This window comes from Vanacampus margaritifer, chromosome 5, assembly GCF_051991255.1.
Source record: "Vanacampus margaritifer isolate UIUO_Vmar chromosome 5, RoL_Vmar_1.0, whole genome shotgun sequence".
Classification (NCBI taxonomy): Eukaryota; Metazoa; Chordata; class Actinopteri; order Syngnathiformes; family Syngnathidae; genus Vanacampus; species Vanacampus margaritifer.
In genome coordinates, this window is record NC_135436.1 from 5869430 (window position 1) to 5887705 (window position 18276).

The following is an 18276-nucleotide window of genomic DNA, read 5'->3' on the forward strand; positions in this document are numbered from 1 at the left end:
GTCTGCAAAAGTCTGGGGATCGAGGAGACAAGTTTCTCAAGTTTAGAAATAGGAATGCTGTCCCATTCTTGTCTAATACGTGACTCTAACTGTTCAACTGTCTTGAGCGTTCTTTGTTGCACCTTCCCCTTTATGATGCGCCAAATGTGCTCTATAAGTGAAAGAAGTGGACTGCAGGCTGGCCATTTCAATACCCGGATCCTTTTCCTACGCAGCCATGATGTTGTAATTGGTGCTGCATGTGGTCTGGCATTATCGTGTTGAGAAATGCAAGATCTTCTCTGAAAGTGATGATGCCTGGATGGGAGCATATGTTGTTCTCGAATCTGAATATACCTTTCTGCATTGACGATGTCTTTCCAGATGTGGAAGCTGCCCATGCCATACACCATCATGCAACCCTATACCATCACAGATGCAGGCTTATAAACTGAGTGCTGATAACAACTCGGGTTGTCCTTGTCCTCTTTAGTCAGTATGATATAGCGCCCCAGTTTTCCACAAAGAACTTCGTCGTGATTCGTCTGACCACAAAACAGGTTTCCACTTTGCCACACTCCATTTTAAATAACCCCTGGCCCAGAGAAACGCTTGCGCTTCTTGGTCTGCTTTAGAAATGGCTTCTTCTTTGTACTGTAGAGTTTCATCTGGCAACGGCGGCTGGCACGGTGGATTGTGTTCACCCACAATGTTTTCTGGAAGTATTGCTGAGCCCTTTCTGTGATTTCCCTTACAGTAAACATTCCTGTTTGCGGTGCAGTGCCGTTTAAGGGCCCGAAGATCAGAGGCATCCAGTATGATTTTTCGGTCTTGACCCTTACACACAGAAATTGTTCCAGATTCTCTGCACTGAACATGATGGTTACTTCAACCTTTTTGCAATTTTTCGCTGGTAAACACCTTTCTGATATTTCTCCACTATCTTTCTGCGCAACATTGGAGGAATTGGTGATTCTCTACCCATCTTTGCTTCTGAGAGACACTGCCACGCCGAGAAGCTCTTTTCATACTCCAATCAAGTTGCCAATGGACCTCATTATTGGTAACTGGTCTTCTAGCAGTTTTTTTTGTGTTATTGTGTAAGGGCAATTTACTTTTCCAGCCTCCTATTACTACCTGTCCCAACTTTTTTGAGATTTGTTGGCATCATGAAATTTACAATCAACATATTTTCCCCTTATAATGATACATTTTCTCAGTTTAAACTTTTGATCTGTCATCTATGTTCTATTCTGAACAGAATATTGAAATTTTGCACTTCTACATAATTGCATTCAGTTTTTATTCACAATTTGTATAGTGTCCCAACTTTTTGGGAATTGGTTTTGTAATTCCCGTTCCCAGAATGCAATAGGACGCAGATAATCAAAGTGGTAATTCGTCACATATCTAGTTGTGTGGATTATCAAGTTGTTGATTGATGCAAAAGTTTGTCTTCCTAATAGTCTTTGTTAATCAAAACGTTGATTTGTTCTCTTGTTGATCAGTTTGATCCTGTAGCATTGGATAGCTAAGGATAAATGCCAGCCCGCATAAACCACACCCTTCAGTCGGTTTCTTCCTCGTCTCGATTTCTCTGCATCGCTGCGTTCCGACGAGCAATCATCTCCAGGTTGTTCTGCTTTGTAGACAAGTTAATTGCCATTCTGTTCGTGGCGATGTTGGATGCAGCTAGGTTCTTCACCTGTGACATGTCATCACAGGCCTTGGACAAGTTGGCTTGCACTCCAATGATAGTGCTCAGAGGCACAGTGGCCATTTCCACTGCCTTTTCTTGCCCATCCTGCATTTTTCTAAGAATTTGATGCAGCCAGAGGGCTCCGATCCCTAGCAGAAGCATCCCAGCCATCAGCGTGATGAACAGGTAGATGTCTTCGGCGGCATCAACTTCGAGTGAGGCTAGACACAGCGGCCACCATCTTCCCCAGTTATCTTCTGCAAATCCAGACATGAAAGTTCCACCCGGACATGAGCGTTGACCAGGTCTAGTTCTCATTGTTGAGAAGATCTTAACCATTGGGCTGCGAGCTTATTTAGATGCATGCCGGTGGCAATAATTAGCTCCCCAAAAATAGCACCTTTTCATCACCATATAATTTTATTTGTCGTTTCAAAACACCTTTTTAATGTGGTAAAATAATATATTATTATAAGTTATTCTTGTGGTGAAAAGACTTGAGACGAAGCTTAATTGGTTTCCGGAATTCTTTGCTTGTTGGGCATCTTGTTGGATGTCAATGTTTACACATAAATAAATGTCATTGATGGCGACATTGTATCATCCATCCATCCATTTTACCGCTTAGTCCTCACAAGGGTCGCGGGGGGCGCTGGAGCCTATCCCAGCTGGCTTCGGGCAATAGGCGGGGTACACCCTGAACTGGTTGCCAGCCAATCGCAGGGTACACAGAGACGAACAAGACATTGTATCATGTTATTCAATAATGATTTTATAAACCTTAACTAGATTTAATTGAGTTATTAAATGCAAACAATAATAAGTCAACATAAATCATAATTTCTAAATGGGCCTTGGGCAACTTTTTAGAGGAAAAGTTAGGCCCCAAGGTAAAAAAAAGGTTTAAGAACCCCTGATCTAGCGAAAGATCGAAAGAAAAGTACTTTCATATGACGTAGCTCCTTGGCTACAAACTTGCCTGCTTGACTTTTGGCTCCAATGTCTCAGCTCACCTGCTTTTTCATTTAACTCAGCCGAAATGCTACGATAGGTACAAAATGTGTTACTTTTTTTTTTATGTTACCGTGGTGTTTATTAAATATTGTGCACAAGTAATGCACATGAAAAAAAAAAGAAAGGAAAACTAATACTGAAACTAACTAAAACTAAAAACTAACAGAACCACCCTGAAAACTAATTACAACTAACTAGATTTAAAAAAAAAAAAAGAAAGAAGCTAAACTCAAAATGAAATAAAAACGAACTAAAATGAAAATTCCAAAATTATAATAACCCTGCGCCTAACCAGCATGAAAGAGGTTTTTCGTGGGGTGCGCATGTCAGCAGCATTAGCTTTGTGCTGGACACCAAAATAGATAATTTGTACAAAAATACAGATTGAGACTAAGAAATAAAAAAAGTCTGGAGTACCCCCTAAAATGCCATTTTTCTCTTGAACCCACTGACAAAATTTTATCTAAAATAAAACAGTTCAAATTAATTAGAATTTTCTTTTTTTGTGTGTCTCATTTGTTTCATTACTGTCGGAACATTTGTTTTAAAAACATAATTATAATATTTCAAATAATCGTTATTATTCATGGAATGTGTGTCCCGAGCTTGGGGTCCTGACCAAGGATTTGTGAATGGGACTTATCAAAACTTATCAATTGTCACCAAAATTCACATGCACATCTCTACTCATAAATTTTTACAGGCGGTTAGCGCCACGAAAAGCCTTTATAGTGAATCTTTTAGTGAATTTGGCACTCAGTGTAGTGTCTGAACTGCTCCCTTCAGAAATGAAAATGCTTTTAATGTCTTTATGGGCACACACGTTTTTCTTTACTTTGTTCTAGAAGCTGTCTGCTTGCCTCTCTCATTTCAAGTTCCACCCACTGATCCATAGATTAAATCTTGGGAAAGAGTAGCGACCAGGTTCAGACAAGAAGTGAAGATTTCTGAGCAACAGCAATAGTATGGTTTCATGCCAAGAAAGAGCACAACACATAGCATATTTGATTTGAGAATGAAGAATCATCTTTTTGTTTTGTTTTTGTCATGTACACATGTACATGACATTTGACCTCTGTCTTTGACCCATCAAAATGTGCACACACTGGAGCAGGGTGCTACTTAAACACCCAGGGGAGCAGCTTGGTTTGTTGGTGTCTTGCAAAAGAACGACATAGAAATGTGTCAGTAGATGGTCTTGAACCATAGTACACATGGTGGCAGGTTTAACAATCTTAACAACTCGGCCATAGCTACTGATTAAAAAGTATAGCTAAGGGCAAAAAAGCTCAATTGTGTCTGGATTTAGCATTGAGACTGCCAAGGGAGAGTTCTGGTGTGGTACTGTTTGAAGAAATGCACTGTATGCGATGTTGGGATCATCATCTAAGGTCTATTTCAAATGATGATCCAATATTGCATACAGTGCATTTCATTCTACCATTATTTCTCTATACAATAAACATTGTCCATTAATAAAAGTCACAAGAAAGTATAATGGTCTTAAATAAGGCATTGATGGGAAAGGGGATAGAGAATGCATGTAAAAAGAAAAACATTTTATACAAAAGATGTATTAAATTGAGAACTATGGAAGCTGAAATAAAGTACAAGACCTACAAAAATAAACTATTGAATATTATACGAACAAGTAAGAAAGATCATTACCATGCATTACTAGAAGAGAATAAAAGCAACACACAAGAAATATGGAAAATACTAAATCATCTAATTAAAAATAGCTACCAAAAAAAAGATGATCCAGAATAGTTTATAAAAGATAAAAAAAAATATTGTTAATGAAAACATTTCAGACATAGCTAATGATTTTAATTAGTATTTTGGTAATGTTGGCAGTAATTTGGCAAAAGAAATCCCTGAGCCAAGAAACAAACATGAAATAGATAAGTACATCAAAAATTATTCATCCACTAAGTGGTTTAATGCTGTTAATAATACAGAAGAATTAAATGTTGTTAAAACATTAAAAAATAAAAAGTCCACTGACTGCTTCAACATTGATATGACATTAGTAAAAAGTATTATAAAATATGTTGTGCAACATATTACATATATATGTAATTTGTCATTCAAAGCCGGTATAGTTCCATCAAAAATGAAAATAGCAAAAGTTATTCTTATTCATAAAAATGGAGAAAGACATATATTGACTAATTATAGACCAATATCACTGCTGGCACAGTTCTAAAAAATTCTAGAAAAAATATTTGTATATAGACTGGACAATTTTATTGATAAACATAAGCTTTTAAGTGAAAATCAATATGGGTTTCGAGAAAAACAGACCACCTCACCTCATGGAACTTGTAGAAGCAGTATCTGCTAACATAGATAATAAAAAATTTACTGTTGGAATTTTTATAGATTTTTAAAAAAGCATTTGATACTATAGATCATTCTATACTAATGAATAAATTAGAACGATATGGCATAAGAGGTTTGGCATATAAATGGATAAAAAGTTATTTGGATAATAGATATCAGTACTTACAGTTTAACAATATAAAATCAAAACACTTGAAGATTACTCATGGAGTACCCCAAGGGTCTGTGCTAAGCCCCAAATTATTTATATTGTATATAAATGATATCTGTTGTGTCTCAAAAATATTCAAAAGTGTCTTATTCTCCGAAGACACAACTCTCTATTGTTCAGGAGAGTATGAATTAAACACATTCAAAAATTGGTTTCATATGAACGAATTATCACAAACTTAAATAAAACAAAGTTAATAGTTTTTGGTACTAAACAAATCACACAACAAGTAAAAATTATGGTAAATTCAATTGAAATAAAAAGAGTGTATGAAAATAAATTTCTTGGTGTAGTTTATTTTAGTTATTTTGGAAGTCACACATAGATAATGTCAAAAGGAAAATGTCAAAAATTATCGGGATACTCTCTAAAACTAAGGATGTCCTGAATAAGAAATCACTATACACATTATATTGTTGATTAATATTACCATATCTGACTTATTGTGTGGAAATCTGAGGAAACACATATGAATCAAATACCGGCCTGGTTTTCATTCAGTATTATTAATCGATCAAAATATGCAGAACCTTTTTTTTTTCTCCAGAAAAAAAAAAATATATATATATATATGCAGAACCAACACATTCACTATTTATTAAATTAAATACAATGACATTTTATGACTAGGTTGAGTTTAAAATAGCACAAATCATGTATTAAGTACACAACTCTACTTTGCCACAGTACTCAGAAGCTTTTCGAAATTAGAGAGAGTTCTTATAACATAAGGGGTACAAGTGTCTACAAAAAAAATTTAAACAAGAACAAATATTAAGCAAAGGTGTGGTTCTGTAAAAGGTGTTATTTTGTGGAATGATTTTGGAACTGACCTGAACAGATGTCAGTCATTTGCTGAATTAAAACAATTGTTTAAAAGCAAATCAAACATGAGCTGTTAAAAATGTATATATGCTGTAATTTCTTTGGATGTATCGGTATGAGTGTAATGAAAATTGTATATGTGAGTATGAGGATATGATTTATAAATGTATTATGGTATATGTCTATGAATTTCATGTACCATAAACCAAACAAAATCAAGAAATTGTGAGTGGAGGAGAAGTATGTCCAAGACACGTATGAGAACAGTGAAACAGTGAAGGAAACCTAGAGAGGTGGAGGTATGCACCGGAGTGACAACAAATGAAGCTCAGTCCCAGTAAGGCAGAGGACATCTGTGTGAATGAAAGTGAAGCCAGTGGATAATAGTGACGTTACAAGGAGTAGAAGTAGAAAGGGGAAGGAGTTCAAGTTCTTGGGATTAAGTGTTCAGCGCAATGGGCAATGAAGTAGAAAGGTAAAGAAGAGAGTACAGGCAGGATGGTGCAGGTACAGGAAAGTATCAAGAAGTGATCTCTGACAGAAGAGCACTAGAAAATGTTTGTAGGACAGGAATGAGACCAGCCATGTTGTTTGGTTTTGAGACAATAGCAATGAGACAGAGTTGTAGGTGGCAGAGTATAAGATGTTGAGATTATCTTTGAGAGATGCACTCTAAAATAAAATAAAATAAAAAATCAGTCATTATGTTATTGTAACCTAAGTGCATAGTACGTTTTCACACATCAATTCATATGTTCAAACTCTTTGAGGCGAGTTGTTTAAACAAAAAGGTCAAATTTGAATATGTGAACTTGACTTTATGTACTAAATTTAAAAGTAGAAGCTGGATCTTTTAGCCACAAAGCCATATTATTGTGCTGCACATAGGCCTATAGTGCCTGAAAGTTACATTTGTTAGATATAGAATATTAGATGGCCCTTAGTGGAGTAAAACGATACTTTTATAAACACCCTATCAACCCTACAAGTTAAAAAGGCTATTGAGGAACCTTAATCTGAACAAAGGGGGTGACTTGGTGGAAAAATACACCAGATCAGTCTACAATCTGACGCTAATTGCTGGTCAGTCACCTGCGTGGCCAAAACTCATACTATCATACTCTTATGTTGGAACAATTTATATTTATTTATAAATTATGGATACATTTTAATTGTGTTGCTTCATTTGTCTAAACATACATTATGGTGTATGCAGAGGTGGCAAATCAAGGTCCATAAAGTAAAAACCCTGCCACAGTTTGGCTTTAGCCCCTGCAAGCTAGCTCCCTAACAGGTAAACGAGCACCTTGGGAGCTAGCTAGGGAGCTAGCTAGCTTGCAACTGGGGCTAAAACCAAACTGTGGCAGAGTTGCCACTCGTCCCGTTTTTTCCAGAATTTTTCTCTTTTTTTCACTAGCTGTCCTGGAAAACAAAAAATCTCTCCCAGGACACAATTTGTCCCGTTTTTTAGGAAGAATGCCAAAAGCTAATTTGATTTCCTTAATTCTGCAGTCTAAAAATGTCCCTTGCGCTACTGTGGAACTCTTTGTTACCGAGCGTGCCGGTGGCGGCACATTTCCGTAGGTGCACTTTGGATTACCGTAACTCTGTCACCATTTGTGCTATCGGAAAAATTCCAATTGTGCCTGAAAGTTAAGTCCTTGTGCTTTACAGACAAAGTACTGCCATTGAAGTAATTTCAGTACTCCTTTCATGGAAGTCAGGGAAGTCGGTGAGTCATGACAAAAGAGTGCAGAAAGGAACAGCGGGATTTTCAGACATTTCTACATCAATTTGAACAAAAAATGTATATCGACACTTGTATTACATGGTGGCTCTTTATAGAACCTACCAAGTCTGTGACTTTGTAGTACGTACGTAATTGTGGGTGACGTTTTTCTAGAATAGTTACCCGTTGCCACATTGTGTTTGTATCTTATTGTTATTTTTAGAGTGAATGCCTTTTTTGCAGTTTACATTGTGTGTGACTAGCTGAACAATGAACATTACACTAAGTTCAGCTAGGTTTGTGTAGAAAAGCCTTTATTGGCTATTACAGCAAATAAAACGCATTCTATAGTTGCTGATCAGCTTTTTGCATGACTCGGCTGATATTTTTGCCCATTCATCTTTAGCGGAGCTTTTCTTGTCATCACCCTGATCTTTAGTTCCCTCCACAAATGTTCAACTGAATTCAAGTCTGGACTGTCTGGGCCACTGAAAAACGTTAATATTTTTGTCCGCAAACTATTTCTTAACCACTTGCAGTGTGTTTTGGGATTTTTTGGATGATAAAATGTCCACATATTCAAAATTTGCCGGGGTATGAATAATTTCGGGCTTGACTGTTAAGGCCCGAGCTTGGTCAGGTGTCCCTTTTTTTCCCCCCACAAATCCAAGGTGGCAACCCTATGTGGCAGGGGTTTTATTTTCTAGACCTGGATTTGCCACCCCTGGACTATGCAAAGAACTTAGCGTCTCATGGTGAATTTTCAACAAAGATTCATAAATGAATGGGCTTTTTTTTCTCTCTTTTTTTTCTACAGCGTGAGGACGGAAGGTATAGGTATGAGCTCATTAGACAGCACAGACTGGAAGGTTTGGAGACAAAGCTAGAGATGCCATGTGCTGAAGAGGGATCCTGGCTAATGGCTACATCAATAGAACCTGAAAATGGAGCTGCCAGGTACAAGAGGCAAAGAGGGACACCAATGAGGTGATTTATGGATCTGATGAGGGAAGACTTGCAAATAGCTCAAGTTACAGCAGAAGTTGCAGAGGACATGGACATGTAAGAGGATGTTTCACTTTGGCAGCCCCTAAATAGGATTATGGAAAAGAGAAAGAAGAAGATACTGCCTTTAATTAAATTACACAATTTCATTTTAGGGATCACAGCATTCTAGGTACACTTAACGTAGCCGTAACTTAAACCTGTAGCTGCATAGAATTCTCGTTTGCTATGTACACATAATACACATACAGTGTATTTACTGGGGATGCAGCACATTCCTGGAGCAGCTATTGAGCTCTCTACACTGGATTGTTTTCATGGTGCAGTTTTGAGAAAGTAAGCTTGCGCATATCGGTAAGAAAAAAAGTGAGGGATGATGAAGTTTACTCCCTAAAATTAATAAATTATATGATTTGACATGGTCAGATAAAACATTAGACAAGAGATTCTTTACACTAAAGAAAAGTAAGAAACTGTGTTCTACAAACACTATCACCCATCAAGTTGAGATATTGTTTTGAGACGCAATGATGTTTATTTATTTTATGGAAAGTAGCACAGTGCACAAATGAACAACAGAAACACAACAGAAAAGAAAAAAAATTGAAAGATTAAAAAAAATTGACAATATGTGCTTAGCAATCATCAATGTTGATGGTTAGAACAGATTTCCCATTTGACATGAACTTGTTCTTATGTGAATTAACATTAAAATTATATTATATGAGTAATAATTGGCACTAAACTGTTCAGTTAAAAAAATAAAAAATAAAAACAAAACACTACTAGTGTGGGGCTCACCAAAAATCATTTGTAAAATAAAAATTTTCAGAAAATCATGGGGCAGCAAAAATATTATTAGAGTGATTTAACAGCCTTATAGTAATTGTGTTATGATCAAACAGTTTATTTTTCCTTGAAATCCACCTATAGTGTAACTTAGGCTAACCACATTTCAGTATTGTTTCATTTTACTTATTAATATTAAACATTCCAAAATGTATCTTAAAAATGGGCATGGAGAAATGACCCAAAATTGTATTTTTTAGTTGCATTTTTAAGACTTTAGTGTTGTACACATTATATAGAGCAGAAATGGAGAAACAGACTTTGAACTTGACACTGCAATAGCTGCTACATACCAACACTTGGGCAGTGCCTGGGCATGCCTCAGATGCTTGTGTTTACAGCTAACAAAGCCACAGCTGAACGGAAGGAAAAATTAATAAAGTTACAGAATCCATCCGGAGAAACTGAAAAACCGTCAATATAATGGCCTCTTCCACCAAATTTCCACCTTTTTTACCATAAATATTATTGCGCTGTCATACACACACTCACATTAACATAGACTTCCAGGTGAACAGAACAGGGAAACTGACAGACTAAATGGGAGGGGTAGAGTCCACACAGTAACAGGCACGTGGTTTTTCCAAGTGTATGCCTGAACCTAACAAGCAAATTGCATGCCATTCAAGAGAAGTGTCTCTGCCAGACACATAAGACCCAAGCAGCTGATCAAACCGAGACTCGCCACAAAAGTGACCACAAATTGCTACTGCATAGAACTATTTCCAAAAGAAAAACAAGGACAGAAAAAGAAAGGAAACAGGTACTTTCTTTGCACCTTACATTACATACAAACTCTTGTACTTGGATTACGTTACCATGTCAACAGGATGTACAGCACGTCAGAGAGCCTGCTCTCACAATTTAGGTGTTGCTCCAAAGTAATCCCCGGGTGCAGCCGGCTGCACAGGAACAGACTGACAGAGTTGCAACCAGTCTTCCCGGCACTATTTTCACACTCCCTGTTTGTCTATTCCCACCCTCCTAACAATCTCCTCCCCCATTTGTTCATTACCTCCCTCCCTCGGCAAGACTTTCTGGATAGCCATTAATTTGCCTTGTCTACCTGACATGCTAACACCATACAAATGGGAGTAGCCCACTGGGAATACCAAAAGACATGGGTTTTGCAGTTTGTCAGTATTGGGCTCTGTCAGTTGTTTCACTCTTTTTGGGTTGTTTAAGGACAGCAAGGTGGGATGCTGATTATACCATACACTCATTCATCATAATTTAGTCTTTTCTAATTCCACGCTTTTTCTTTGGCACGCTAAATCATTCAGCGTTTATGTAGGCATTTTTTTGTGTGTCAACGTCATGCAAAAACCCACAAGGAATCGAGGGAAAACATATTGTGGTTCGATGGAATTAAAGTTGAACTTTTTGGCCATAATTCCAAAAGGTTTGTTTTGGCATAAACACTGCAAGCCCTTTATTGGTGAGTGGCCATGTAGTGCTTCATATGTATGGAAGAAACAGGATTTTAAATTAAATCTTAAATGAAGCACTTTTTCAGGATCTGAAAGTGGCAGAAAATCAACTCATTCAACCCCAAAATGTAGAAATATGTTTTTAATACTTTGTCTTGCACTCCCAAAAATGGATTTATACGTTTTTTAAATGTGTTTTATTTTATGCGAAAGCATACAGAAGGATTTGATACAGCTCCTGACATGAAGAGGTGGTTTAAAGCATTGGTAGTTATTACAAAAAAAAAAAAAACAGCAGGTGACAGCAGAGTATGAGAAATCAGCCAGGGCCATGTTGCAACAAGTTCTTTTCCCCAGTGTTTTAAACAGATTTGTGAATAATGATTAAACTCAGCTATATTCTAATGCTAATTGCTCCAACACAGAAACAGATACAAATATACTTTTTTCCTGATGAAAGAAGAGACTATTTCTTTTGGTAGGTTCCATGTTTTTGTCTTAATCAACAGCCGGGAGCGAAGGGGGTTGCTTCAGTGAAAATGGCTGGGAATGAATGAGTTTAAAAAAAAAAAATTGTGACATTTTGCAGGTGGAAAAAATTGCTGTTTTTGACATTAGACAAGGATAGATCTTGTAATGCAGAGATTCTTTACAGTGCAACTGGTGATTATTGCAAAACCAAGATGAGCCATTATATCATCATCTTGCATTATATCATTATCTATATTATTATCATTATCATCTTGCATTATATCATTATCTATATTATTATCACTCATCATTGTATCGTTAGAGATGTTGCCTCTTGGAGGTGCTGGGAGCCAATGACTATGATTTCAGTTTGATATGAGTTTAGTAATAAGAAATTATTTTGCACAGTGAATGTGGATATGTGCAATGCATTGCACATAAGCGTTCCTGTGAGGTGCCCAACTTTTTTGCCAATTTCCATCAGCATAGGGTGCGTTTGGAAATTCCCTTTGATGCCCTAACACCACTCTAAATATGTGTTTGGAGCGGCAGAGCGCGCTCCCCTCCCATTAATTTTCCGAACGCAGCCTATTAGTGTTGTAGTTTTCGAGATCCGTCTTGGTCTCTTTTTAAAGGTCTAGGAATTGAAGGCATTTTTACTTGTCTCGTTTTCGGACAGGATGGACTCGACATTTTTGATCAAGCCCAAGACCAAGCCAATACTACTGTGATCAGTGAGAAACACAGAATGCAGGTGCAGAGAATGCAGATCTAAGGGTGACTTAATATTACAGCCAAGTTCGTTTGCGTAGCATTGTCAAAAGCAAGTGTATTGATGATAAACAATGAACACGTCAGTTATTAGTCGAGGCCAAAGTTAATACTTGGGAGGTTCTTATGCAATGAAAATATCATTTATTACACCAGTAAATGGGTAGAGCTTTACACGCAACCAACAGGACATATTTCTAGTCTACAGCGTCCTCTATGTTGGTTCTTTGGCTGCAGGAAGTCGATCATTTTGCTCTTCAATGAACCTGAACGCTAACACTTTTGTTGCAAGCTAGTACAAAGGGGGGGTCTTTGGATTTTGGGGCGGCGGCGGGGCTGGGTTGTGGTGGGTGGCGGGGGGAGCGGGAGCTGTGGGCCGGTGGGGTGCCTGGTGGGCCTGCCGTGCCCCATTTTGCTGCGTTGAGCTTGGGGCGCGGGCCTTGTTGGGGTGTGGGGTGCTCCGGGCTCCTGGGTTTGCTCTCTGGTTGGTGGCCCCTGCAAGGCCCCGGGTTTGTGCCTTGGCGCCACCGCGGCCTTCGGGGCCCTGGGGGGTTGTGCTTGCTCTGTCGACGGCTCCCCTACCGAAATTCAAACACAATCTGCTTCTTCCTCTGGTCGTTGAATCGGTGGAGGCTGATGTCTGTGGATCTCACTCTGTTTCATCTATCCTTCCTTCCTTTCCTCAGTCTTTCCTTTGGTCTCTTGAGGTCTCCCTAATTGGTTGGAATTGACATGTTTCTGGGGTTGTTGAAAATTTCTGGTTGGTAACCCGGTGGGTAGGTGATGTCTGGTCAGTGCTGGATTTAACTTTTCTTTCTTTTCTTTGATCCTTCCTCGGTTCTCCTGACAACTTCACGACTAGCTGGAATCTGAAGTATTCAGTTAAGGTGAATGGTATGGGATTTTTAATAGGTTTTTAGGTGAATTAATGAGCACACACTCACACGCACGCACATATGCACACCCGCACATACAAATAAAAGAACAAGGGAAAAAAAGAGAGCGAGAGCAATGATGATGACATGTTGAATCGGTAAGATTATCGAATGAACAATACTAAGCTCTCTCATAAAAAAAATAAAAATAATAATAATTCAAACTAAAATTAGATTTTGTTCATTAAGAAGAAAAAAAAGTGAAGATATATACTGTACTGTATCTAGTGTTGCATGATGTACTTCTTCAAATATTTTCCTTGTAAAATTACATTTAACTTGGCTTGTCAAGACAATTCAGTTTTAATAAGTAGGACTGGATAATTTGCATAACAGAGCAGAATTAGTTTTTGTTTGCAAATGTAATGAAAAAAAAATATACTGGTCATTTTGTTCTGTTTTTGTGTGATTTTTCTTGGATATATACATCTTGGTCTTGGGTCCATTTCACAAAGCACATTCAACAACGAGACTAACCCTGAACAGCGAGTTGAAATGCCCTGAGATAGTAAACTGCGTTTTCGGTTCCAAGACAACTAATTTGAGGTAGTTATATCAACGACAGTAGTTTCACCTGGCGTTTCCACAACACTAAAAAGATCACATCAATAGAGTCCCGATTTGTCGAGTCACCATGGCAACGGCCATGTGCAACACTGCAGCGGCTCCCCATAGAGGAAGGCGGCGTGGGAGAACGTTGCTGCTCGGGTGTCTGGTGAATGCGTAAATTTAAATGTAGTCCTTTGCAAACACAATAATATTAAGGGGAAACCAGTTGAATAGTGACTCATTATTTAATTTTTTTTATTTTTTAGGAGCAATCCTGCAAGGGAGAAGCGCACTTGACTTAAGATAAAATATAAAAACATTATTCAAACATTTATAAGAAAAAAACAGAGCGTAACACAATATATGCTGTGATGTGAGTACATGACTACGACGCCGGTAATTTTGCAAATGTAAGCACGGATTACCGGTAAATTGTGTATGCAGATGATGGACTGTGATGTGAAACTGTACCGCTCAAAAAGATTACTGTCCGGAAATTCCAGCATATCTTTGCGCGGTCTGATAACAATCTCACAACGAATATTTAATTCCCTGCGCAAAAATGTGGCAACTTCATCAATAGGGTCATTGTCAAAAGGACGTGCAATGTTCGTGACAAAAGTGGACTTTACGCTATAGACTATAGGCGTATTTACGCAAAAATTTGCCGCAGCAGACTTTATGAATGAGAAAATGAAATGTCGTGTGTGTGGCTGAAAGGAGGCGGGGACAGAGAAAACCTCAAGGTTCATTGTGAAAAACCTGCAACCGACCAGGTTTGGTTCATGGAACATGTTACTAGGGTAACTGACCGAGAGCTTAAATTACCTCCTTTTATGAAACAGGCTAGAGTTACCTCTTTTTCACTGGTTTCAGTTACCTCCTGTTGACATTTAACATTTTCAATTTATATTTTTACTGTTTTTGAATTTAGTTATAGGTACATAGATGTGATATAACTATGTGTAGTTAAATGAATAACAAGGTGATAATGATTTTGTGAACTACATTTGAACTTCTTACTCCCCACCATCTCTTGAGATAAGAATGTGTATGCTTTAAAAGTTGTCAAAGTCTCATGTCATTAGTCATTTGGTCGTAAAAACTGAAGGTCCAAGGTCAAAGCCTGTCTACATCATTTCTCCGAAGCTGGTGGGGAGCTGAGATGGACATGTCAGTATCTTTTGCCTGCTTATTTTAAACACTATCTCTTTGTCAAATTTAAGAGGCGGAGAGAACCTTTTCTACTTGTATAAAGATACTGGGTGTTTCCATATTCTACACACTGGGAGCTTAACATCACTTTTCGAATGTAAGCTTTTTTCCTGTGTCTTAAGAGCTCTTAATAAATCCTTGCAAAGGAAACTTCTTCATGAGGTCTCAATTCTGATTTATTTGAACACGCAAAAGATTACACTTAATAAAGTAATCAAATAAAGCCTACACTCCCTTTCTGAAACGGATAACGCAGAATTTCCCACATTTCAGGGTTTCTTGACCCAGAGTTCTCACTAAACCTGCTTTGTGAAATAGATCCCTTGTCTCAATCTCGACTCCCAAAAGTTTTGATCTTGTCTCGGTTTCAATACTCTCTGGTCTCGATAATGGCTTGGCCTCAGTTGGTGTGGTTTTGACTACAACAGTGGATGGGGCTCCTAATACAATTTTCAATTTTGCTTGGTGCCCAAATTTGGTCAGGGGCAGTTCTGATTGTTCTCTGTTGTCTTTGTTTACTTGGATTCTCTCTTGTTGTTGTTGTTGTTCTGTGTGGACAATGTCACATGCTGGAGACAGTTCCGTGTGTTTCCTAATGATCCTCCATGGATGACACACAGTGTAAAACAACCTATCCGAGCAAGGGACATTGCATTGTACTCTGGAGACCAGGAGGCATACAATGCTGCTAAAGCTAATCTCAGGAGGGGCATTAATACTGCCAAATATCACTACCGGAGACGTATTGAGGCCAACACCACAGACCCGAGACAAGTCTGGGAGGGCATCAGGGCCATCACAGACTACAAGAAGTAACCACCATCCCCCTCAGCTAACAGTCCCACCCTGGCTGAGGAACCTAAACCTCTTCTATGCCTGTTTTGACAGGGATAACATCGACCCTGTCCTGCACCCCTTCCCATCAACCGACCCCGCTCCAGTCCTGAGCATGCGTGAGGTGAGATGTGCTTTCCGCATCATTAACACCAGGAAGGCGGCTGGTCCAGATGGAGTTCTGGGCCGGGTGCTGAAAAACTGTGCTGCGGACCTGGCAGACGTCTTCACCTCTATCTACAACACTTCACTGTCCTGCTCGCTGGTCTCTGCCTGCTTTAAAGCAGCTACAATTGTTCCTCTTCCAAAACAGTCCAATGTCACATGTCTGAATGACTACAGACCTGTGGCTCTCACCTCCATCCCTGCCAAATGCCTGGAGAGATTAGTCATCCAACACATTAAAGCTGCCCTACCGCCATCACTGGACCCGCACCAATTTGCATACAGAACGAACCGGTCAACTGAGGACGCCATTGCCACGGTGCTGCATGTACTTTTAGAGAACCTGGAGCATTAAAAAAAACTATGCACGGCTCCTCTTTGTGGACTATAGCTCGGCCTTTAACACCATCCGGCCGTTCAAACACCGGTCCAAGCTCCACCAAATGTCCTCTTTGAACAATAATAACATCCAACAACAACAATAACTTTGAAACGGTTTACATTATTGCAGAATGTCACTACTCTTTTCTCAATTTACCCTTCTTATTCATAACATTTGACGACCATATTATTTGATTAAATGTTCCGGTTTTGCACTGATGCACATTCTCAGGTATCTGAATATTTCTGCTCTGCACTTTATTACCTTAAGTTGCGCTTAGTCTTTGTTGTACTATGTCATATACTGTGTCGAATGTTTACACTGGGTTATTTTATGGGTATTTATTTTGTGGGATTTTGCACTTTACCAACTCTGCTGTATGGATGCTCCAAACGAAGTTTTGTTTTTCCTTTGTGACAAGGTCAATAAATATTCTTAATCTGAATTCTGTTGTTGTTTTTTGGTGGGGACTTTAATTAATAATGATACTTTTTTTCTATCCAACACTATGTGTTACCTTTTTATGAGTGAATACCTTTTTTGGCAATACCCTGCACTCTTGCTTTGCTTTGCCTGCTTAACAATGCAATGTACAAAAACCAAAGCCGTGTCACTGTATTCAATAGAATAAAACTAAGAGAGAAAGGATTAAGCCATGTGCTATCTGTGTTGTTTCCTGCCTCTCTTTAATTGATTTAATTTGTTCTATTACCTCTGTGTCAGCCAATCAGCGCTCAACTCTTCAACTTAGCTGTTTGTATTGGGGTACAGACGCTCCCCTACTTACGAACATTCGAGTTGCGAACAAGGGTACATACAAACATTTCTGCGCGTACAGTATGTCGAAAAATTTTGGAAAGAAATGCTGTAAGTTAGATTTTGTATTGCGCGTAGTGCTTCTTTCCGCCGCTAATACCGACGATTGGCGCTGTGAGAGCTCATTGGAGGCTGAGCAATGTGGCGAGGAGGAGTAGGAAGAAAACGCCGGTCCCCATGAAGCAGGAAATAACTTTTGAAGCCGATTTCAGCGACGACGAAGAATCTCTCATGATATAAAATCCTCCTCTTCCTCCTCCTCCATCATCTCCTTAAGCATCGAGTACATCTTCCAAAAGTAAGTTAAACTTCATTTTATTGATCTTATTACGTACATGTACATACTGTGTGTGTGTGTCTCTCGCGCTCTCTCTCTAACATACGTAGTACAGTACAGTACTGTACGTATTCTCTCCATTTTATTAAGTTTTTTTCCGTACAAACCAATGCAGGTTACTTGTACAAGCCTTAAACATACTTATATAAACCTTCAATATACTTATATAGGCTTTAAACATAAATTATAATACAAAATATAGCACTGAAGCAACTTACGAACAAATTCACCTTACGAACGATCGTCCGGAACGTAACTCGTTCGTAAGGTGGGGAGCGTCTGTACATGCCGTTCACTTTCTCTCCTTTCTTGTCAGGTCATTGTCTTTTTAACTTGATATGTTTTGTGGTGTTACGTTTGTTTCTGTCCTACCCCATAAGCAATTTTGTTACTTTTCAAGAGGAAATAAATTGATTGGCATGTGAATCCACCTGCCTTCAACATACCATTAGTAACGTGCACTGAGAGTTGCTCACATTTCTGCCACTTAGCTCAGATAAAAAGGTTTCTGTTGCGGATTCTCTTATATTGAAAAAGTTTACCAGTAATTGTGAAATTGTGTTTCAAGTATTTTTTGCTAGTATTGAATGGAGGTTAAAAATGTGGTTTTGTGACAACATTGTGCTCAGATGAACTTTATATGGCGTTTTCACATCAGCTTGTAATGTAACTCATGCTGCTATTGTTGTATTTGCATTTTTGCTCATTTCGTCA

The 18276-nt window shown here is 38.4% G+C and overlaps 1 protein-coding gene across 1 annotated transcript in view; it reads right to left on the reverse strand.

The window, feature by feature from the left end:
- Positions 1–10565, reverse strand: part of LOC144052405 (kinase suppressor of Ras 1-like) — a 35531-nt gene extending 24966 nt beyond the window's left edge. The window contains exon 1 of the mRNA XM_077566431.1: positions 10476–10565. Coding sequence (XP_077422557.1) covers positions 10476–10478 — 3 coding nt within the window. The 5' untranslated portion in view covers positions 10479–10565. The remainder of the gene's footprint in view (positions 1–10475) is intronic.
- Between the last annotated feature and the right edge of the window lie 7711 nt (positions 10566–18276).